Source organism: Colius striatus, chromosome 3, assembly GCF_028858725.1.
Source record: "Colius striatus isolate bColStr4 chromosome 3, bColStr4.1.hap1, whole genome shotgun sequence".
NCBI classification, from domain to species: Eukaryota; Metazoa; Chordata; class Aves; order Coliiformes; family Coliidae; genus Colius; species Colius striatus.
Window position 1 is genome coordinate 33,642,040 of NC_084761.1, and position 23,170 is coordinate 33,665,209.

At 40.5% G+C, this 23,170-nt stretch overlaps 1 protein-coding gene across 3 annotated transcripts in view; it reads left to right on the forward strand.

Moving 5' to 3' along the window:
* Positions 1-875: 875 nt before the first annotated feature.
* The window catches only part of GAB1 (GRB2 associated binding protein 1), a 102,813-nt gene continuing 80,518 nt past the window's right edge, over positions 876-23,170 (forward strand). For all 3 annotated transcript variants that reach the window (XM_061993947.1, XM_061993948.1, XM_061993949.1), the window contains exon 1: positions 876-1,632. In XM_061993947.1, the coding sequence (XP_061849931.1) occupies positions 1,561-1,632 (72 nt within the window). In that variant the 5' untranslated portion in view covers positions 876-1,560. The remainder of the gene's footprint in view (positions 1,633-23,170) is intronic.

The window sequence follows — 23,170 nt, forward strand, 5'->3', positions numbered from 1 at the left end:
ACTGGATCACTATTTTTGTGGGTTTTCGGTAGGGAGCGGTGTTGTGAAGCGGACAGGCTCGGGTCTGTGAGAGAGGGCATCTGTAGCGAGGGGTGCACCCGCGGTCCGGGGCGCTAGTTGTTCCAGGGGAGATTTAAAATCCTTCCGGCACTTCCAGCCTAACGAATCCACCCCGGTTGTCACGGGCCGGCCTCTCATTGCAGCCTCTTACTGCGGAAGCGCTGTCACTCTCTGGCCCGGCGACCGGCCCTGGGAAGGACCGCAGACGGGATTTCGCCTTTGTCACCCCAGACTTCAACTTTTTAACTTTTTTTTTTGGTTTTTTTTGCTAAGCCAGTTTCAGACTCGCTAACAGGCGTTTACTTTTGCCGAGTTACTGCTTTTAACGCAGTATTGTAGGACTTTTCTTTGATTGTTTTGTGGTGGTCGTGCCCGCCTCAATCTCTAATTAACGATTTTGCGTTGAGTTTCAAAGAATCATCAAATTATTTTAACATTTGTTATTCAAATCGCCACCCGCTTCCCAGTCCCATCCTTCAGAACCCAAAAGACACCAGCCCCGTCCAGGGTCCGTCCCTCGGCCCCTTTTCCCTTCCGCCGGCAAAGCGCCGAGCCCGTTCCCCGAGTGCCCCGCTCAGGGCCGCGCCGCCGCAGTCCCCGCCGGCCGCCGCCGCCCGCCGACTACAGCTCCCAAGATCCCTCTGGGAGCCGCCGTCTCCTCCCCTCTCCCTCCCGGCCCTTGTTGTTTGAAAAGGCTCTGGCGGAGTTTCGGGGGGAATCGTCGCCGCGCCGTGGCTCCTCCGCTCGGGGCGGCGCGGGGACCGGCGCTGGGGGCGGGGCGGGGAGGTGCCGCCGTTGGGCGGCCGGAGCTGTGGGGAAAAGTGGGATGGGGGTGGGACGGCGGGGGACACACGACGCCGCGAATACCAGGGCAAACTCCTCCCACGCTCGGCGGGAGGGAGAAGACCCAGCCCCAGTGCTAGAGGCAGCCGCGGCCACCCCCTCGCCCCGCCGCTCCCTCCGGAGGTGAAGGCGAAGGAGGCAGGAGCGCTGACCGATCCCCTCCTCCCGGAGCAGGGGGAGGAGGAAGGGGAAGGAGGGAGCCCAGGGAGCCGTAGCGTCCGGCGCTGAGCTCGGCCCGGCGAGGAGAGGGGAGGAGAAGCCCCCCGCGGCCCTTCCCCGGCGGGAGGGTCTCGGCGGCAGGGGGGGCGGTGCCACCGACGCGGGGCGGCGGCTGGATCCTGCCCTGGGACGCCGGAGCCGAAGTTGCGGCGGGGCGGCGGCCGCCCCTGTCGTCTTTCCCGATGTTCGTGTGACTCGGCGGCAGCGAGGAGGAGGAAGGGGGGAGCCTCCCACCTCAGCCCCGCTCTCCGCTCCTGCTTGTTGTTGTGCGTGAGAGACAGAGACACACACACGGCTCCCCCGTCCCTCCCCTTCCCTCGCCCCGCAGACCCGGGAGGCCGGAGCGGGGCTCCCTCGGCCCGGCCCAGCCCGGGCACCGCTGCTACTGCTGCCGGAGAAGAAGAAGAAGGACTGCCCCAGCGGGCAGGCGGCCCAGCCATGAGCGGCGGGGAGGTGGTCTGCTCGGGCTGGCTCCGAAAGTCCCCACCGGAGAAGAAGTTGAAACGCTACGTGAGTGTCCGCTCCCACTGGCGGTCCGCGCTCCCCCTCCCTTCCGCGCCTTTCCCGCGGCGGAGCTCCTCGCTCGCCTCGCGCCCGGCCCGGCCTCCCCGCGCGGTCCCTCCCGGCCGGGCCCGGCGGCGGCGCGGCGGACGAGCTGCCCTCTCGGCCGCCTCCCCGTTTCAGCCAGGACTGCTGTCTGGTACATCCCGCGGGGCTTCCCGACCCTTTTCATTTTCTTCCCTTTTCCCTCACCCCACTTCCCTCCTCCTTTTTTTTTTTTTCCTCTTTTACCATTTTTTTTAATCGCCTTCATAAAAAAGGGGCGCCGAGCCGTCAGATATTTCTGCCCTGCTTTTATCGCCTTTCTGAGTGAGTCGCGAGAGGGAAGGGGGCGGAGTTTTTTCCGTCTTCCCTTTAGATCCAGGCTTGGAATATATATATATATATATATATCTGTATTTTTAAACGTAAACACTTGCCGTCCCGGTGGTGGTGCCTGACAGAAGGTCGGGCAGGGGGCTCCCTGTAACGCCCAGAGCCGCTCCCGGCGGGACCGCAGCCTGAGCTGTTGGCCCGGAGACGGGGATGCCCCGGGAGCCCTCCCCGCTGGGGCCGGAGGCGGGGGGAGCTTTGCCCTTGGGACTAGAGCCCTCTACATCGGGAAAAAGCGGGGGGTGGGAGGAGTGGAGGAGGGAGTTGCAAGAAAAGTGCCTTTTTTTTCTCCCTTGAAGTTCAGCCTGGTGTTGCTCAGAAGTTAATACGTTAGCAGAGGCTGTAGCGGAGCTGACACCGAGTTCGCAGGAAAATGGAGCGCGTTTGCTGAGCGGGCAGTTTTCGTGACAGGGCAGCAGAGGGGCTGCTGGGCGCTGGAGCTCCCCGGTGCTGGTGGAGAGGCTGTCAAGTCACGTAGGAGGAATGGGTGATGCCAGGAGTCATCCCTGCTGAGCCCTTTTCCATTGGCACCCGTCTTGCTTCACGGCATCTGTGTTGGGCCTTTCCTTCTTTTAACTGTCGTTTAGCCAGTTAAGTGGTATCAAAATAGAAATGGCCTTTGCAATTATCGGTGATTTGTTGTGTTGCATATTTTTTTAAGTAGCCAAACATTCAGAATCGTTTGAGAAATCTGTGAATGTGAGTCCAACCATGTTATTTTCATCTGTTAGCAATTAACAATCACTTCTCAAAGAACTGTTGCTGTTCTGGATAACTTTTTAAATACCAGGAAATTGTTGAAATGAGACTTTCTTTAAATTAAAGAGTAACATTTGGGGTAGCCCATTCTTTGGTTCTCAGTTGCAAAAATCCTGTTTGTGCAAAGGACAGAAGATCAGACTTGCAAAGAGCACACCCTGATGGGTCATGAGAGAGCTGTGGAATTGGACTTGGACTTCTTTTTGGCCTGTTCTCCATGTGTAGTGTATGTCCACAAATGAAGCTTTACCGGTGTTTAGGAATTAAAAGCAGTATCAGTGTGTTAAAAGTTTGAATAAACTTCCTGCCTAAACTCTAAAATCATGTACGCTTTTGCTGTTAGTGGACAGAGTTGTAAGCAAGAGATTAGCCCTCCTGAATCAATACCATAAAGCAGCCCCTAAATATGCCAGGTTTTTTTGCATGTAACTGCCCTTTCACTGTATTTATAGCTCCACTGCTATACTGGAATAACATCAGAACCTTTGAGGGGAAAACCCTGACAACATTGTTGGTCAAGTGGCTCCCTGTCCTAAAGAGGTCATTCCTTAATTTTCACTTGAAAGGGAGATCTGCTTTTGAGGAGGCAGTTATGTGAGTGATAGTGAGGCATCCTTAAATGAGCACAACTTGGTTTAGCATTTGCAGGCACTGTAGGCTGTAAGGTCCTAAGTTTAAATATTACCTGTTGTTTTAGACTGTTTTCTGCTTGTATAGAAGAAAGGTACCATTGAAAGTATTTAAAGCAGAATTCCTCCTGCTTGTCTGTAGTGCCTGCTAAGCTGTAGGTTAAAGGTTCACGCTCACTTCAAAGACCTAAAAGTGACCTTGGCATCATGATCGCCATCTTCAAGCAAACAAAAAGTTGACGTACTCGAGACGATGAACTTTAACTGAGTGCCTTGATGGAAATCTTGGCTTATGCTCTCTGTAATTCTATACTTAGGCAAAGGCACAGCAGAGCTGTTTTTTTTAAAGCTGTATTTTATGCTAGTGATATTTCAAGAGGCTGCACCAGATGAAAAGATGGGAAAGTGATCTCAATAGGAAACTACTTTTCTGCAACACATACTTTTCACATATATATATGGAAAATTGTAACTTCACGCTTTGTTAGTTTTTGCATGCAAGTGTTGGGACAAAACCAGGTTACCATCTGGGAAGGGAGATAAAAAGTCTGAAATTGCAGTTAAATGTGGTTTCAGTTCTTAGGAGGGGTGAAAAGGAGCACTTTGAAGCTAGTACATAGACATATGTTTCACAGGGACTTCAGTTTTTAGTTTGAAACAGTTGGATGTGGTATTAAAGCTAGCTTACAATCATATTGAAGCTAAAAAAAGAAAAAAAACTCAACCAACCCTGTTCTGCAGGTGGAAATATCAGATTTTCTTGAATATATGTCTTAATGCCTTGAATTCCTTCCTTCCTTCCTTCCTTCCTTCCTTCCTTCCTTCCTTCCTTCCTTCCTTCCTTCCTTCCTTCCTTCCTTCCTTCCTTCCTTCCTTCCTTCCTTCCTTCCTTCCTTCCTTCCTTCCTTCCTTCCTTCCTTCCTTCCTTCCTTCCTTCCTTCCTTCCTTCCTTCCTTCCTCTCCCTTTAAAAAAGAATCTTGGTTTAATGTCTCATTCATACATTTTTGGTACAGAAGTAACTTTCTGATAACCACTGGCACCTGTTGTTGCTTCTGTTGAGCTGCTATTGAGAATGATTTGTTTGCAGAACCAGACTGATAATTTCCAGCAGCAGATCTCAGGAAAAGACAAGTAACTTTTGGTGTCAGCTGAGAGTCCCAGATGAGGACATGGATGTAGTAGATGAGCGGGGGAAGGGATCTGCAGCTCAGTCCTGCACAGTTCTTTACAACCTGTGCTGTAACTTGTTTGTGCACAGGGATGGAGGACTGCTAAATTTCACAGCTTCTGCTACCCTCTGTGTCATTTTCTTAACTCATTCTGTTGCCTTCAACTTTGCAAATGTTTATGTCCTCACCTTAACCTACTATACTTTTTTCACTGTAATCCCCTTAAAGATTTGAAAAGGTTCTTCCTCCCCATCTGTCCTTTAAAAAGTGATAGTAAACCTTGGCTTCATGTTTTTTCTGCTGTGCTGCAGTTCTGCTGTGCGCGTGCCAGTTAAAATAGCTGCTTCTCTGTGGTAGCAACGTAGAGGATTTTCTTTACTCCATTATGCTAAGAAACCACCAGATATTTGAACACAGCTGTCCTTGTTAAAGCAAGAGAGAAAAACTTGAGAGGATGGGAAAAGTCTTCTAAATGCTGTCCTAGAACCACTGTGTTTTCATCTGGGGGTTGGCTAGGGCTCAGCTTGACACATGGATGTGCTTAAAATAAGGATTTATGAAATTGGTTTGTCAAAAGTCTACTGGTGTAATATAATGACTATTCTACTGTGTCCCACTTAGAGTGAAATACATTTTATTTGATAAAAAGTAAAACTTCATCAAAAGCATCTCACGTAAACTATATTGGAAGAGGAGAAAACACTGTTTTGTGTGAGTTGGTTCATATCTTTCTGATAGACTTACCTGTACTTAGGGGAGTTCATAAGATGGCTTTAGAAGTAGGAAACCTTTGTTTTGATGTATTACTAAAAATCCTGTGGCTATTTTACTGTTCATATTTATTTTGCATTTAATTATTTAAACCCAAAGAGTTTAAAAATGACAAATAGGCTTGATCTCCCCAAGACATAAGGAGCACTGATATCATTCTGACAAGACTACGTGTAGCATCATCTTGCATATTCTAACGTTTTCAGCTGTAGACAGTGACTAAAGAAGTGCCAGATTGTTAAACTAGTTATTGAGACTTGGACTATAGGCTCAAACAGTGTTAAAGGTACGAAAGTAAAAGAAGTGGAATGTTTTACTGTGCTTTTGTTTGGCAGTTGATCTTTGGCACTAATCACATAGGTGCCTCTTCTGTCTTGAGTAATACTTAAGCGTGCTAAGATATGTAATGGTGTTAAGAAATGTTTTATTCAGCAGAATAGTTGTAATCTGGTAAAAGCCGCAGAGCCTGACAAAAGCCCTTTTTCTGGAAGCAACCTGTTCATGTTAAAGCTTTTTTTTTTTTTTTGGGATCTTGCATCAGCATCGTGAGCAAATTGAAGAAGCCATTTGGTTTACAGAAACAAAAAACCTCAAAACCAAGAGGAGCTTGTTTGACATTATTCAGTGCTGTCCCTGTGAACCTAGTTGAGTTAGCTCAAGATAAATGAGTGTAATCAAGTAATATTATGTAATGTCTTCATATTCTAGACTTGATTGTGCTTATGCTCCTCCAGGAGTTTCTGAAGATGTTGCAGGAATCGATGCTTGTGCAGAAACCTTTCCTTCTGGAAGGAAGTCTGTTCCTTCCCTTCTCCTATGCACTGTTTGGGAACCAGTATTTTGACTTTTGATATTTTTAAACTTGGGATAGTAAACACTAAACTATGAATTTGAAAGCATGACTAAATGTAATGCTTTTATTGATGATGAAAAGAAGTCGTGTTGTTTTCTGAGCCAACTGAAGATGCTGAAACAATCTCAGGTGTGACTTTGAGTGTATACCTACTTCCTAAGCTTGCTCTTTGGACATAGGTCTCGGTTGAGGTGCATGGAACTGATTGTATAAGTATTTATCATCTTTGACAGGACATTAGCAGCTGGTGTTGACTTGACTGCCAAAGCCACAGCACTGTTGGTCATTGACCTACCGTGTATGTTCTGAATTAACTGATTTCAGAGGGCGAGGGCAGGCAACGGTGTATAAAACAGATTAAGAAGTCTAACATACATACAATAAGTAAGACAAGTATGTTCTACTAGTTGCTCTAATTTTCATGTAGCATATACTACATGGGTGTACACTCTTAATTTAAGTGTTTGTGAGCTTGGATGCTCTTTTTCGTGGTGCACGTAGGAAAGCTGGAAACTCGAGTAACAAAAATTGTCCAGTTTCTCGTGAAGTTCAGGTGAACTACTGGGCATATTAAATGAGCCAGATATTACAGAGATATTTCTTGATATGAACTTTTTCCTTAACAGCCATTAAATAGTAACCCCTACTTTAGGACTGTAATAGCGGATAGATAGTCAAATTTTGGCTCCCTGTGGTTTCAAGATAATTCTCAATTGGATGTATAACATCTTGTGGATACTCTTTCACTTCTGATAGGTGTGTTAGTGGGATTTGTTGTAACTAGTTATAGCAGGTTACAAGTCTGTGAAGAACTAACAGGGAGCCAAGGGAAGGAAGTCAAGAGGCAAATTAATGCCTCCTGCTTTCCTGATGCTGCATAGTGGCTGCTCCTCCGTGTAGGCACCAGGTCTTACAGCATTGAACATTCAGTATAAGCAACATCTGTACTAACCAGAGGAAATAACGAAATACCATGAATTTAAATTACAATTATATGCGAATAACCTTATTTTTCATGTCTGTTTTAGTCAGTTGTAAAACTCAAAGCAGCTGTGTGAAATATGAATTGGTTTTATTGAGAAAATAATGTTTTTGTTGAGCAGTTTACCTTTAAAAAAGAAGAAAAAGTATAGGCTTCAACTTTCAAAATGAACATCAGTCTGGAGATGGCTGGTTGACCACATTAATTCTTTGAGATGAGAGATAATATTTTCTTTTTCATTTATCTTTTTTGGCATTTGACAATCCCTTCTTGAGAAAGAGTGGGAAGTGACAGCTAGAAAACTGTTTCCAGTGTCCTTTTCTCTCCTTTGAAGTTTTACAAGTCTTGAAATGATCATTTGGACACTTCTGAGGCATGGATTTTTTTTGTCTTTTTTTGATATGGCTTTTGGATCAGATTGTTGGAACCGAATGTAATCTTTTACAGACATCTAGAACACATTTATTTCTCATTAAATATGTCTCACAACATTGACAAAAGTCTTGGCAAAAAGTGAAAGGAACATCAGTGATTCAAAATGTAATGATTTTAAGGGAGAGAATTTTTTTGTGTGTTGTAGGTTGCTCTGGTTTAAGTATCCCATACATCTTTAATCTTGCTATCATATCTTTCTGATTGAAAAATAGATACCACCAAACTATATTCGGTTAAATATTTTCTTAAATCAAGGAGTACAACTGGAGAGCTGCTATTTTTGTATTTTGATATAGAACAAATGAACTTAGTGTAGTGCTTCAGTGATAGACTTTTTGAGACTTTTTCAAAAATGACCTTAACATTTTATTTGTTTCAATGACTAATCATTTTATTGCCAATAGAAGCAATTTCAACTGTTGCAATGTAATTGCAGAGTTTCATTAGGAGCTACAGACCTTATGTCATGCAAATTACTTGAGCAAGGCAGGCAGAAAGATCAGACAGAAAGGGATAATCTTGTCAAGGCAGGTGTGTGTTGAGTACAGGTGAGTATTACTAGTCCAGTGTATTTTGCTGCTGTTTTAGGGACGATTATGTGAATTCAGCACCTTTTGTGGATAAATACATATTTCCAAGGTAGTACTGCTTTCTTCTCTTTTTTTTTTTTTTTTTTTGGATTGGACACAGAACTTTGCCATCTCTGGACCAAAAAAGATAATATTTATTCTCAATTCCTCCTTTACCAACTCTTGATCGGGCTTTTGCAGTTCCTCTTTTATGAATACTCTGGCTTGTTTACTTTAGGAAAAGTGTTCATAGTTGTAGAAATAGTGTTAGCTTTGTGAATACTACTCAGTGCAATATGCTACTTTAATTTTTGAGCTCTTTTTTTTAAAAAAAAATCAAAACCCCGGTTTCCAGTAAAAGGCTATGTAGTCTCTTTTTTTTTTTTTCTACTTGTGTTGGTCTTGCTTCCAGCTATTGACAAAAGTTTTGTTTCCCATGATTAACTTTGGAGCTCTTGGAACATGTCAATCTGCTTTTAGTTGTAAAAAAACCAAATCTTGTCATGTAGTATCTGACTATCTCCTTAGCAGTATGCAGTAGGGAAATGTGTGTAAGGTACTTTTCTGTGATATCAAAGAGACTGAATTTACCATTGAACTGTGGAGAAGGAATATATTTGTGTTTTATGCACCAAAATTACAACTTCAAGACTAACTCCCTGAGGTTATAGTGACACATTTTTCTTTCTTTTGTTTTCTTTTTTTTTTTCATGTAAACAGCAGGTTTTCCAGTAAATGACAGCATGGTAGTTGTCACTTTTGGAACTGGTGATAGGACACTGTGTAATTAAAAATGTCAGGCAATTATATTCATATGGCTGGTGTACTAATATACATAACATCTGCACATTAATATAATTCCGTATATAAAAACATACACTGAAAAAGAGGTGATACTTATGCTAAGAGTCTGTGTCAAATTTAGTATACTAGCTTGTCTCTTCTGGACAGCTGAGTTTAGACCCCATGTCTAAATTAAATGAAAAGATTTTGCCTATTGTTACTTTGTACAGCAATTTATTGGTGCAGTGATTTTAAAATTTTCTTTATTTATTACAAAAATGTTTTTTGGGAGCTGGGCTGGTTCATTTCTCTGCAAATTTCTAGGAGGCATGAAGAAAGCTTTGCCTTCTCTGCTTTTAATAAAGAGGAGTTTTGGGTTTTTTAAATTCTGCCACATGCTGACTAGCTCAAATGAGGAACCTGAATGTGGAGCTATGTAAAGGCAAGGCCAGTGACTGTACCTGATGGCTGGGGATGGCGACAGCATATGGGGATGATGTTGCCTACTAGGAGAAAAGCAACCTTGTCTCTTCACCTCGTTCCCACATAAGAGTTTTCCAACAGGCTAGCTGGTCCTCCTGCTTTATAAGGCCAGATAAACCCCTCATTGGCAGGGGAGATAGTGGCTGTCACAAGCTCAATCTGCTTCCCCACCCACTTTCCAGCACAGCCAGCCTTGGGGCAGGGTGATGGCAGATCTGCTGCCTGCCTTCCTCTGGGGTAAGCCAGTCTCCACCCCGGGAGGAATGCGATGGGTTTCACTGGTGTGGGCCAGCACGTTCTTCTCTCTGTTACCTCCAGGCTCTTCAATATTTCTGCCTCAAAAGAAAAGGGGGGGGGGGGGGGAAAGTAAGAGAACAGAAAAATAAAACAGCTTTGATTTATTTTTCTGTATTCTCTGAGGCTTGCACTTTAAAAAAAAATAAACCTTCTGTAGATGTTTGTTGCTGACTGTAGGAATTCACAGGATTAGATTTAAGATATTGCATACGAATTCAGGAAGCTATTCAAACATGGTTAATACCCCTGCCTTCAAATGGACCTTTGATGCAATCAACACAAGATTGTCCATTTGGGAGAGTTATTAAAAGGGTCAACAAACTAAGAATACCAGATAGATTTTAAGTTTCAATATTAAATTATACCTGTTTATAAAAAAGCAGCAATTCTGCAAATAATGTCAGTTTGTCATTTTCCCTTTGTATGAAGAATAACTGCACTGAGTCATGTAATGTGCTAAACTAATGTTCCCATTCACACTTAATGCATGTTTCCTTTAAAGTTTTCTGACGTTTTTGTTTCCATGTAGATTCTTAAACAGGATCAGATGTAGCAGAAAAGCTGTGCCTGGCTTTAAGATCATGCAGAGGAGGATAGATGTTGCAGAAGAACAGCTTTTTGCGACCAAACAATGTAGAGCATGTGAGCAATTGTTACTGTTGATGAACTCTAAAGTTTGCATGCAGAATCTATCAAATAGTTGCGAATTTCACAAATATCTATATGGGTTTTTAAAAATTCTTAAAAATGCAGTGAAATACTGACAGCAAGTCTATCCCTTCCCAGCAAACGCTGAAAGGTAAGGAAGATGTTAAGGAAGAGATGATGGGGATAATTCATCTGCTGCTCCTAATGGTTATTGTAAGAGTTGGTGCTGTGTTCTTTTTCTCAAGAACTGCTGAGAGAGAGGATGGCAAAATAAAAAAAATCCTTTCCAGTTGCTAAGGAAAATAATTTTAAGAAGTTCAAGAGTAGGTATAAGGTAAAACAGTAAGCATTTCTTCCTGAATCTTGCATGTTCTTATGTGTTCCCATTTACTGTTTCTACATAATTATTGCTGAAATTATTTGCATCATGCTAGGTGGATAAATTTTGCAGTTTAATGACTTGTTACTCAGTGTGAAATAATGCCCTTAAAGCTCAAAACTGAGGTCATGTCACGCTCTTAGTTATGACCTATCTAATTCAGTTGTCTGTGTGCACAAAGTAAGTTTAATTGCATAAGCTTTGCAGCACTATGAAAAATAAGTTACTCTTCACAACTGAAGGTCTGTTGGGAGTCAGAACACAGATCTGTGCAATCAGGAGTCAGTCTTTACTAAGATAAAACCTTCTTCTTTTTTTTCTTTATTTCTGGAGTTTTTGGGAGGAGAAGGGAGAAATGGGGCAGGAGGAAGATGTCAAGTGAAGAGTGACATTCAAGTGACTCATTAGTGTAGATTGGGATAGTTAACCCTGGTTCCATTCCAGGGTAATTTTGTCCCAGGACAAGTAACACCAGAGTTTTCTGCTATGGTGTGTGCTTCAGTGCACCCACTCTGGCATTTTTCCTTGAAGTGATGACTTTGTCTGTGAATCTCTGCAGCTCTAGGAAAAAAAAAAAAAAAGTAGGAATTTATTGTCTGATTTATAAAGTGTGAGGAAAATTTTTTATTGATTACATAAGGGAGGCAGCATCATAATTACATAAATTTGATAAGTATTCTTTGATGGCATTTTCTTACAGTGCTGCCATAACAGACTGTGACTCAAATCTTGTTTGCTGTTTTAGCCTTGGTGGAATGGGCATGTAAATTACACAAACCTTTACTGCAGTTGAACAAACTTAAAACTTCTGTTAGATATGTGCTGCTGAGAGTCGATCTAACAAACTGTGAAGGGGAGGTACAAAGTCGTAAGCAATGCTGCTGAGATGCTCAGTTGCTTCCAACAACTGCTGGGAAGGCTGTTGCTGTTCCCATCGGAGTGCTGCTTCTGCTTTCTGCTTACGGGAAGAGGTTTTCCCATCAATCTCTGCAGCCAGCATCTGACAGAGCTGAAATATGTTCTTACGTCCCTTAGCTGGCTGGAAAATGAGCCTTCTTTCTGTTTGCCTTTTGATTCTTTGCTTCTGGTAGCTGTTTTTTTAGAGGGAGGGTAGATGGTGTGCTCCTCTATGAAATCTCTGTCTGGTTAGACAAAATAAGGAATAAGGAAGACCATGATCTGTCTTTTCCAACTGGGAGACTGAGCTGGACAGATGTTTCTTACTCAGTGCTAAGGAGGAAAGTCCCTGGCTAGGGGCTCTAGGATGGGAGTTAAAAGGTGAAGAAATCCTACAGGAGCCTTCTGCTGTGTTGATCACTTCAGCTCAGCACAAGTGAGAGAGATGATCCAGAACTTCAGTCTATTGTGTCCTTCCCTCCTTGCTGTCTTTTCTCTCGTTGCAGATATTTTGTGTTTATTTTCCTACTTTTGAATTGCATAGTTTAGTCCTTCCTGTCACTTCCTAATGTCTGAATCATAGGTAGCTCTTCCTCCCCACAGTAAACAAATATTATACTCCTTGGCACCTCTCCAAACATTGAAATTGTATTTATGGAGGTTGGGGGGTGTCCCTCTGGCAAGATGCTTGGGAAGCTAATTCACTTGAGTACAATTTGGATAAGCTGCCTACTGCATGCTGCTGTGGCCAACTGATTTCCTTGTCTCTCCAATCTTCTAAACTGATGTAGCTGCTTGGTAGATCAGGACAAGCAGGTGAATGGTAGCAGATCATAAAAACAGTATAAACAGTGGATTACAAGCTTCTGGAGTTAGTAATAATAGCAACTAGATTGCCTCAAGTTTTCCTGCTATTGGTGTTACCTCTTCACTGTGTCATACCTTGCATGAATGTACACTTGAAATAGAGCATTTGCTGTATAACCAGTTACTTGTGACAAGCACTGTCCAGTCTAATGTTGGGGCTTTGCCTGTTTTTTTTTTCGTTCTTTCTGTGCAAGCAAGAAGGTAACACAAGGTGCTTCGGGACACGCAGTCCATTTCCATCTGCCTTCTGGACCTCTTTTTTTTTTAAAAAAAAAGGCAGAAAGATATGAATGTGTTGTCCTCACTTTTTGTCTTAGTAGTCTTATTTTTAAGCTTTGAAAATCCTTTCTTTTTGACTTGACTGTGACTCCAGAAGGATGCAGAGAAGGAAAGATCCTGTCCTAGTTCTGGCAACTTTCCATTTATACCTTCCCATCTGTCTGCACATCCTCACTGCTCGCTCTGATTCCCTCTGCTAATATGAGAAGAAGGTGAGAATAAGTCAAATAAATGTAGGATGGACTTTGAGTTAAGAACACTCTGAATGTTATATTGACTTCTTAATTGTGCTTTCTTGTAAAAGAGACGAATGCCTCCTTCTCAACAGTTACAACTCTACCTTGATTTTTGGCTGTGGTATGTATAGCATGGGAAGGTTATTCTCCATGCAGATAATTTTAAAAAAAAATAATAATTGGCAGGCTGAGCCAGTAAAACAAAGCAACAGAATATTACTGTAGCCTAGTTTAATACCAACTACAGAAAAGACAGCTGAAGCAAAAGAACCCTGCTGCTACATGCCACAGGAATGTCTCATGTTCCAGTTTCTCCTGGCTGAGGTTGCATATGCACAAGGGCACGGGGTTTTCCCTTGTGCCATTTGTTCTCATCTGGTCAGTAAAGGAAAGGACGGAATTTCTCAGAGAAGTTTGAGAGATTTTGGACCTCATGGCTCATCATAGAAGTTATGAACAGATATCCTTTCTGTTGTCATTGCCTGTTTATGTTGAATTTACATTTCTTTCTGCAATAGTGGGAGGAGTTACTGATCTGTGTGGTTGGGGTTGAGTTTTCCGAATTTGGAGTAATTTTCTTGGGGATGCCATTTGGGTAATGAGCAATGCTATGGAATTGGAAAGAAAGAAGTTATGATAGAGACCAATGTCCTGTTTATAATATGCTGTAGTCTACAATGATGGTAACCTGTTTCTTAATACACTGTACAATATGGGAACTTTATGTGGAAACAACTGTATAAAAATATTTTTATTTTATGTATTTGTTATGTGCATTTTGGAATTCATGAAGCTAAATAGTAATTAATTAAATAAATGCTATATGAAATAACATAGAAAATAGTTTTGTGTCTTTTGTACACTGTATGGTGAAAGTTTTGCTGAATCAGAGGCAAAAATGTAAGGGTTTGATCCTGTAATACTATAATTACAGGACCTGTCTGCTATTGCCTTTTAATTTAAGCTTACAGAATTAAGTATTTCTGGTTAAAATAAAGATAACACTGATCAAAGTAAAATGAAACACGATTTTTCAATCATTTGCATTATTTTAAGTTTCCTTATGGTATTCCACAGTACTGTTTTATCAGCTCTAGTCAAGAAATACATTAGTGTGCAAATCTTTTAATTTTAACTTGAAGTTATTAAATTATACTCTTGCATTAAATTTCAGTGATTGCATTATTGTCATTTATCTAAGACAATGACAATTTTTATGCCTCAAGGGATGCTGGGCTTATTATTTCTTTAAGAAGACACAAGTTGTGTTGAAGTGAAATCTGGTGGAGGATTGTATGATTTTTAGCAGATAGTAAAGCTGTACTTTGGAGAGTTGCTTGTGAAATTCCAGTAAGTATAAATTAAAAGTGCAAATATTTCTCTAGGCAATTGAACTACACAGCCCTAAGTTGCTATAAAACACCTTTATGGTGTTATGGAAAAAGTCATGTTAAGCTTTATACCAAAACTTGTAATTCTGCAAGCAGACGTAAGCCAAGAAAATGGTTGAGACTATAATAGAAACATGCTTTCCCACGAAATAAAGTCCAGGGATGTAGCCACCATAATTGTGAAATAAGTTATCATAAATGTGATGTCATAGTCTCTGCAACTTTTGAAGGGGTAGTCTGATTTTGAAATCAACAGAGTAGTGAATAACAAGCCTCTGAATTGGCCCAGACAGCAGCAGACACGTCTGCATCATTTGGGGAAAGCAGTCATCTCCTTGGAGAATTAAACTATTTCAAAATAGAAGTTGTTGACTCAATGTGTTAATCTTGGCTTTTCATGAATAAGTGCAGCGTACCACACTGATTTTTTTTTTTTTTTACAGATCTCTAAACTATTGGCTCTGTGGGCAAAAAAGAGATTGATTGGAATAAAGTTCATTGAGGCCATTAAACGTAGTTCCTCTGAACTGCAATTATTCCCCAGTAGCATTCAAACACCTTATTCATCTGTGGGAAAAGGTCCTCACATGCAGATGCAATTGCAGGACTGTAGGTTTTGATTTACAAGGATAGCTTCACATCCTTTCCCAAGGGCATATTGTCGAGGTTAGGCAGAACCCAACCAATCTTTAAGGTTTCAGTACTATAATTCAGAAACTTTGTTTTGCATAATCCTTGTATGTGATAACAAGGACCTGTTTCTTGAACCTTATCTCTGATAGTCATGTCTTAACATAAAAAGATGAAATTAAAGAGGCTTCTAAGTTTGTTAGGGTCTGGATTAAAAATCAAGCATTGTTATCGAAGCTCAACATACTCTTTCAAATCTTCATTGAGTGTGGTAAAACTTACCTCAATGTCCAGCTAAGTATGTATTCTAAATACAATGAAGCACAATGTATATTTTTTCAGATGTTACCATGAAGTCTTGGTGGGTATATATAATAATTAAAACAATTTGAGTGACTTAGTGACATGCCAACAAAAGCTATTTCTCTGCCTTCGTACAAGGAAAATCTTCACAGTTGTCCCTGTATCCTTCAGGCAAAAACCTGGGTAAATAAATAAGCCTTGCAGTCTACCCAGAAGGTCATCTGTAAGAGTAGGTGGGAGCAAAATTCAGAGCCAAGAGTATTCCCAGAAGAATGTCTACTGCTGCATCTCTATGTTTGGGAGTCCTTGGCTTCTGCCTAGTTTAGTCTTTCCTCATGTCTGCAGAAGCCTACAGGTGACATTTCCTAGCTGATTCTTGTCAGTACTTTATTCATTTTTTATATTTTTCCCCCTTCATCTTTGTTCACTTTAGAAAAAATCAGTAAATCATCGTTTGAGCTCTTGTATTTAGCTTTGTGACATTATACTCTGCTACTCTGGTAACTTGATTCATGTCCCTACTAAAAGGTAATAGTCTCTTTTCTCCTTCCCTTTTCCTTTTGGTCTCACTTTCACTTGGCAACCTGCAGCTTCTATGTTAGCTTATATCTCTTAATCCATACTCTTTTTGACATTGACCTTTCCATGGATGACTTTCCATACTTATTTTAAGTAAGCTTTACATCAATGGTACATGCTTCAGTCTCTCTGCCCCTAAATGCTGCCTCTTCTCTGATACGTCTTCTGTCTACAGCTATCATTACATTACCAAATCAAGTCTGACTTCTGTTTCCTTGGAAGTTGCCTTTGCATTTCATGTTCTCGATTTCTTTAAAATATACACACGTTTTCTTAACACTTACCTCTTGATTGCTAGAGTTGCTTATTCCAGGAACATGTAGATGACATGGCCCACACTCGCCATTGGATGGGCATTTAGATTTGAACCAATTATAGCTGGTGTCATGGGGGGAATGGGGGTAGTTGTCAGGCTTTATAAATGTATATATCTGAATGCAACAACTATTTTCTTCATGAATTAATGAAATTCAGGCTTGTTGAAAGTCATATTTAAAGCATTTCATAACTGCAGTGTATCTCTATTAGAGACTTAAATCTTGGTGGTTTTTTGCCCGTCTGCTCGACATATTTATCTCTGTTCTTAAACTCTGTGCTAAGTGTGGTAAGAACTGATTAAACTTTCTCTTGAACTATCATCAGTTGAGTATTTTTTTATTCCATTCTTAAATGAGGCTAATTTATAACGTTTATGAAGGATTTGTAGGTTATTCTGTTTACTGGAGTATTTTTGTGAAATGCTCTTGTGTCTAGAGACTTGGTTTTAGACAAGTTGTATGTTAGCATTGAATATATTTGGAAATCTTATTTGTCCTGTTTAAAAATTATAATTATAATCCCTCCTGCTAAATGGACATGAACAGCTTATAGAGCAAAATAACTATTTTATCTGTTTTATTTCTGGTTTAGATCTTTCTGAGATTGTACATTACCAATAGAAGGAACTGTGGAGAAATGTTTTCAGGAGGGTTTCTACTGAAAAGCAGTACCATCTCTCTCTTTGCTTGGAAAGCATATTACAGGCTTCAAGTGTTACTGCTCTTTTTTTTAGTTTAATCTGTGCATAGTTATGGATTTCTTTCTAGCTAGGACTTTGCCCATATGGAGATCTATTAAGGCTGATATGGCTTGAATTTGTGCTTAGAAACAATTGACAGCATACAGACTGGAGAGCATGGGAATTATCTCTGCTCTGTTAGGAGTGCTGCCAAGATAAGCTGCTGTCTTCTGTATCAGCTGTAAAGTTTCTTTGTGGTCATCCCTCAGTAAAGCCTCAAATAGTGTACATAATTCAAATTCCACTGAGATATAAAAGCAAACACAAATATGAAAGCTGACCCCTGAAAGAATGCAGTTTAAACTATGAAGGTTTTTTTTCTTTTGATGAGCTCACTACTCTAATCATAAAATCTATTTATTTATTTATTTATCTATCCATTTATTTATTTATTATTTATTTATTTTAAAAAACCCTGAAACCTGAAGCCAACAGCACCTACCACATGCATTGCCTCATCTGAAGAGAGTGAAAGCTTTGGAGTCTTCAAGGGTTTCTTACAGTATCTGTCTTGTCTTCCCTGGACTAAGTCTATCTTTTCCCAGCTGGTGACAGGCATGTCTGAAGTAACTTGGAGCTGGGAAATACCTTTACAGTGACCACTGTACAGTGACCTGTACAATGACCACTGGGACTACTGCTTTTCTGTTTTCCCAGGTCTTTAAAAAATACTCTAAAAATGACATGTGACAAAATAGAATCAGTTACTCTCCATAGAAGGTAATCTCCATATCCCAAATGCCAAGTGGAACCCAAGCCTCTTGGTGTGCAAGAGGAAGAAGTGGTGATCCACCTTACCAAGGTCCTGCATATACTATTGTAGTTCAAGGTATCAAAGGCAGCTGCTGCTGGAGTTAAGATGGATAAGCCTGTATGTTTGAGTTTTGCAATGACTGTGCTTAGGGGAAAAAGAGAGCTGTCAGCGTGTGGATGTGAAAGTAACCTGGAAGTGGTTCAAAGCTGCTTGGGCACTCTCCCAGTTGTTCTGCTGCATCTCTCTGTGTAAGGTATTCATGTATCGGGGGATGGAGAAGATGATGACTTACTATTTTCTGATCTTGTTAACCTGCAGTGTTCTTAATGGGAATAACTGGAAATGAAGAGGCTACTCAGGTGTAATGAGGTTTAACTAATGTAACCAATGTTTCAACTTGTTCTACTGCATGTTTGCTCTAAGGCTTGTTTACGTATTGTATAAGCCAAACTTGCCTGTCTTGTTAGGTGAGTGTGGTTAAAGTCTGCAGAGCTAAGTGAATGTACTGTAATATCTTACATAGAATTAACAAAATATGCTGCTGTGTTGTGACACATTAATGGCATATGAAATCTATATGCTTTTTGAGACACACCTCATAAGGGTGATATCACTTTTTTTGTAGATTATGGGAAATCAGACATTCTCAAAAAAATACTGTAACAATCCTCACGTGTTTAAGAAATAAATTGGAAATGGGAGTGCAGAGAGGGACCTGAGTTACTAAGGAAGGTAAATAGAAGTTGAAGGTTTTCTTATTGATGGTCTTTTGTCTTGTTCTGGATTTAATTCAAAATAATTCATATTGATGGATGGTTTGTATTAAGTGAGGTGATTTTTTTTGACCATCCCCACCCCAGATGACTGCCGCCTTGGTTTTTGGTGAGTTTATCGAGTCCATTTTAGGAAGATCCTTGGTATTCCATACAATATGGCTACTGTCAGCAACTCTTTTTTCACTGAAAATATTTAATTTGAAAATATTGTAATAGTCATTCAGCTTAACACTTTTGAGGCTAAAAGAAAATTGTTCTGGTTACCTTTTTTTTTTATTTTATTTTTACCTTTTCCTCTTGGACTGAGCTTAATGACTTAATACTGAGCAAAACTTAGTAACGAACTTTTCAAGTAAGCCAGTTAATTTGAGCTACTGGAAGTTGGTCATATACTGTTAAAAAGATAAGTCTGCTTTTGAGTTATGTGCCTCTAAGAACATCAAGTTTCTTAAACAAGAACGCTGAAGTTTCCAACGAGTCATATTAGAGATTTTATCTAGATTAATTGGAATATTTTGTTGTAACCCATTGATTTAATGACTTTTTTTTTATAGGGAACTGTTTTGATGAAATAGAAATATTTAACATTTACTTATCTCACAGTAAAAAAACCCTTGGTATTTTCATTTTAACATGAAAACAATAATAAAATTTCTCTATAAGATTAAGAATGCAGCTTCACTGAAACAAAACATTCCCTGGTTATTTTTTCCCTTCTGCTCTTCCAGCTCTCCTGAAAGATTAGAAGGAAATGTGGCTTCATAATGATGAGGTTTCTTGAGTTTTTTCCTGTTTTGATAGCTTTGCTAATGTGCATGTCATGGTTTGAGTAGACTAGATCATCCAGAGTTGTTCAGGGTGACTTAAAGCAGAGACAGTAAGCATATACTTGTGTATAACTTACCTTGTGGCTTGTATCTCAGTTTTTTCCATGTAGTTATCTGAACTTCTTAATCTGTGTGACTGGAAGAAGGTTTGTGCAAAACGCTGGCTTTTGTAACAGGAGGCCATGACCCATAGTGATTTTTATCTAGATCTAATGGCTAGAAGGGAAGATCTTCTCTTGTTTGAAACTTCCCAGTAGTTTTGTGGATTCTTTTTTTCATTATTTTCATTTTCAGTCCAGTTCATATAAGTTGTTAATGTTACACATCCAGTGTTACGTAAGAAGCCAGAGTCTTCGTCTATACTGATATTAGCCCAGTGTGTGGGTACCTTAGTGATGAAAATCTGTCTTTCTTCTAGAGTCCTGAGGTGATGGTGCAGCTAGCAAGGACCTTGGAGCACTGTGAAGATGGTAGACTTCACACTTCTTTATTGCACTGTCTGACATTTCTGCCTGTCTTAGGTGGAGAAATCTGCAGAAAGAAGTTCAACCTTGAAGTAAAGGAGATTGTGACTAGAAAACTTTTCTTTGGAGTAGAATAGATTTGTTTATTGAGAAAAGCAGAGGTTGTAGAGGAATTCCTTGCTATTCTTATTGCCCTAAATTGAGGAGACGCAGACAAGAATTGAATAATGTGGGCTGAATGCACTACGGGTGATTGGATGGCCTTGTGTATTTACATTTAACTTATTATAGTATAGTCATTCTTCTTCGTCTTCTAAAATTAGCAAAGCACAGCACAATTATAATACTTTCATGCTTCAGGATAAACTTTGCATTTCATTAGTTCATTGGTTCTTATTTATGCTACATCAATTCAGGAAGAAAAAATGTTAAACTGGACTAACTTGTTTTGAAAGTTCAGTACAAGTGTGTGCTTTCTTCATCTCTAATTTTGAATCTCCCACTTCTTCTCTTAATGTGCAAGTCTGTTTGCCTCATCCTCTATGCTAAGTTACAGACTTCACTATGGAGTAGCATCAAAGTGGTTTATTTGCCTCCAAAAACATGTATGTATTTGATTAGAAGTTTTTAGTTGACACCCCACTAAATATTCTTTTTTTCTCCTCCCCCATGCTAATATTTTTAGGGCAAGATTTACTGGTAAAAATAGCAACAAGTTAGACACGCCTTGCTTTAGCTTAGTTTTGCTTTTCATTTGACATTGGTGTCAGTGCATCTCTGAGGTGCAGTGGGGTTTGTTGCCCAAAGTGCTGATGCCAGGCTCAGTGCTAAGGCCTCTGCAGAGCTCCGTCTTACCCTTCAGAGGAGACTGCTGCACAGTGACCAAGTGAAGCTGACTGTCTGGAGTCCCAGAGTGTTCACCTGCTTTGGGCTGGCACTGGCCATTTCTTTCTGCACCTTGTATCTCTCCCACTTTGTGCTCTGCTGGTGGGAATGGTGGATGTGGAAGATGTCTGCCTTCTCATAGGAAGGCAGACTATGGTTTTATCTTCCTTAAATGCTACTTGAAAGGTAGCTGGTGAAGAATGTATGCTCTGTAACGATCACAGTCTTGTAATATTTTTATTGATACTTCGAAAGGGAAACGAGTGTTCAACTGGGTTAGTGGGCAACTAAATCTTTGTGGCCCTGGGGCCTTTTGCTTTGTTTGAGGGTTATGCTAAAGTACCTTTCAGACAAACGCAGGAGGAGATTGTCAGTAGTTGCATTTCTCTTCCTTCTGTTACTTGTTGCAGAGACCAGAGTGAAAGATGAAACACGCATGCTTCAGACCACTCTTCAGAGGGTGGACACATACTTCATCTTAGTATATTTCCTTGCAGTTGATGTTAATGGAAGTAACCTTTTTTTTGCCACACATTTTTCATGTTCACAGGCTTCTACGTGACCTTGTAGTGAAGTCATAAAAGCTTGAATCTTTGCTATCGCAATCCTTGCCATAGCAACATGCGTCATAGCTGTATAATTATTTATTTAATGGGCTTAATTATGAAAACTGGGGAAGGCACTTACGAAAACTGGATCAGGTAGGAAAAAAGGACTAGTTATAAAAAAACAAACCCCAGAACAAACACCCAAACAAAAAAACCCCAACAAACCAACAATCAATTTCATGATAACCTGAAACAGGAATAAGTTAAGTACCTGAGCCTTTGTTTTAAACTACCTTACTTTCTTCCCTGTCTGCTTTTCCTCCTTTTTTTTAACTGTTCAGGGTTTTTTGTTCTCTGTGCAAGAACCATGCAGCTGCTTCAGTGATTCCTACTCCCGTTTACAGACCTATAAATACACTTCCTTTGTCATGCTGTTTCTGAAAATATTTTCTTCCAGATAATTTTACTATTTAAATTTTTTCATCTTTGAATTTCATACTACCATGTAAAAAAGAACTGGAAATTCTAAAAACAAATGTTCTTTATTAGTCTTTAATTTTCTTTCTACATCTTTCTCTCATGCTCAGAAATCAATTTTGCTATTGACAGGCCTTCCCAGAACTATCTACAGGAATAAAATTTAAGTATTTGAGCACATATACACACTAGTACAGTCCAAGAGTAGAGAGAGTATGTATTTTTTATAACTGTTGATACACGATGGTGGATTTCTTCATTTGCTAACATCAGTGTATACACCAAAAGCTATGTGATCTACAGCATCTTGTGTGCTGCTGGACTGATATCTGATTAATAGGTTTTCCTTTTCCTTAATTCATAAGGGAAGAATGAAATGAGACAAATAACTATTGATTCCACTTGAGACTTGCTGACATGTTGTGAATCTTTCAATTTAAATCAATAGGTACTTCAGTAGCCATAGCAGAATACCTGGACTCCTGGCAGAGATGCGCTTTCCTGTGTCTCTGCTATCAGGCTGCACTGAGCTTTTGAATGAGAGTGGGAGCATTGGAGCAGGTCTTGGCAGCCTAGGATTTTATAGATAGTGCTTGCTACTAGTACATTAAAGGCTGGTTGCAAAATATGACTTGGTGGCAGTGAATTGTTAATCCAGGATAGGGCTAGAATTTCAAATGTGTGATTTTTTGGCATGGAGGGAAGGGTGGGGTTTTGGAAGGAATTTCATTAGTTGGATCGTGATATAAAATGCAGAGACTTTTAACTGACTAGCTCCAAAACCAATTTGGAAGAGCTTTTCTGTTGAAGTCGTTACTTGACTCAGAAGCTGTCATTAGTGAATATTCTTGCTCGGGCCTGATGCATGGAAGCAGAATTTCCTTTTTTTGTTGTGTGTGTTTGGTTTTTTTTGCAATGCTGAAATGTGAAACCTTTCCCGTTGGCATGCTGTCTGACTTAACCACTTCTTTGGTAGTCTCTTTCTTGCTGTGTAGGAAGGGGAGACATCCACTCCTGCTGTCTGTAGACAGCTTTGTGGAGTATAATCTTTTTTCCTTGAAAATTACTTTTTTTGCATTTTATTCCACAGATGTGATGCAAGACTGTGTACATTATGTTGTGAAAACAATCTGCCTGTGAGATTCTGCATTTCAGAGTAGCAATGCATTATGGGAGAGTACCTTAGTCTTGGGAGGTGCCTTGTGGAATCACTCTTCCTAAGAAGAATCAGCAAAGTCCTTTTGGGTTAAAAACGGCAAGGGGGGCAAGTAATTCTAAAAGTAGACTGTGGGCTGGTGAATGCTTGCTGGTCCAAATGCCATGTGAGTGATGGATGTACTGTCTGACGTGTGGCTGCATACCACCTGAGGACGACTTCACTATCCCC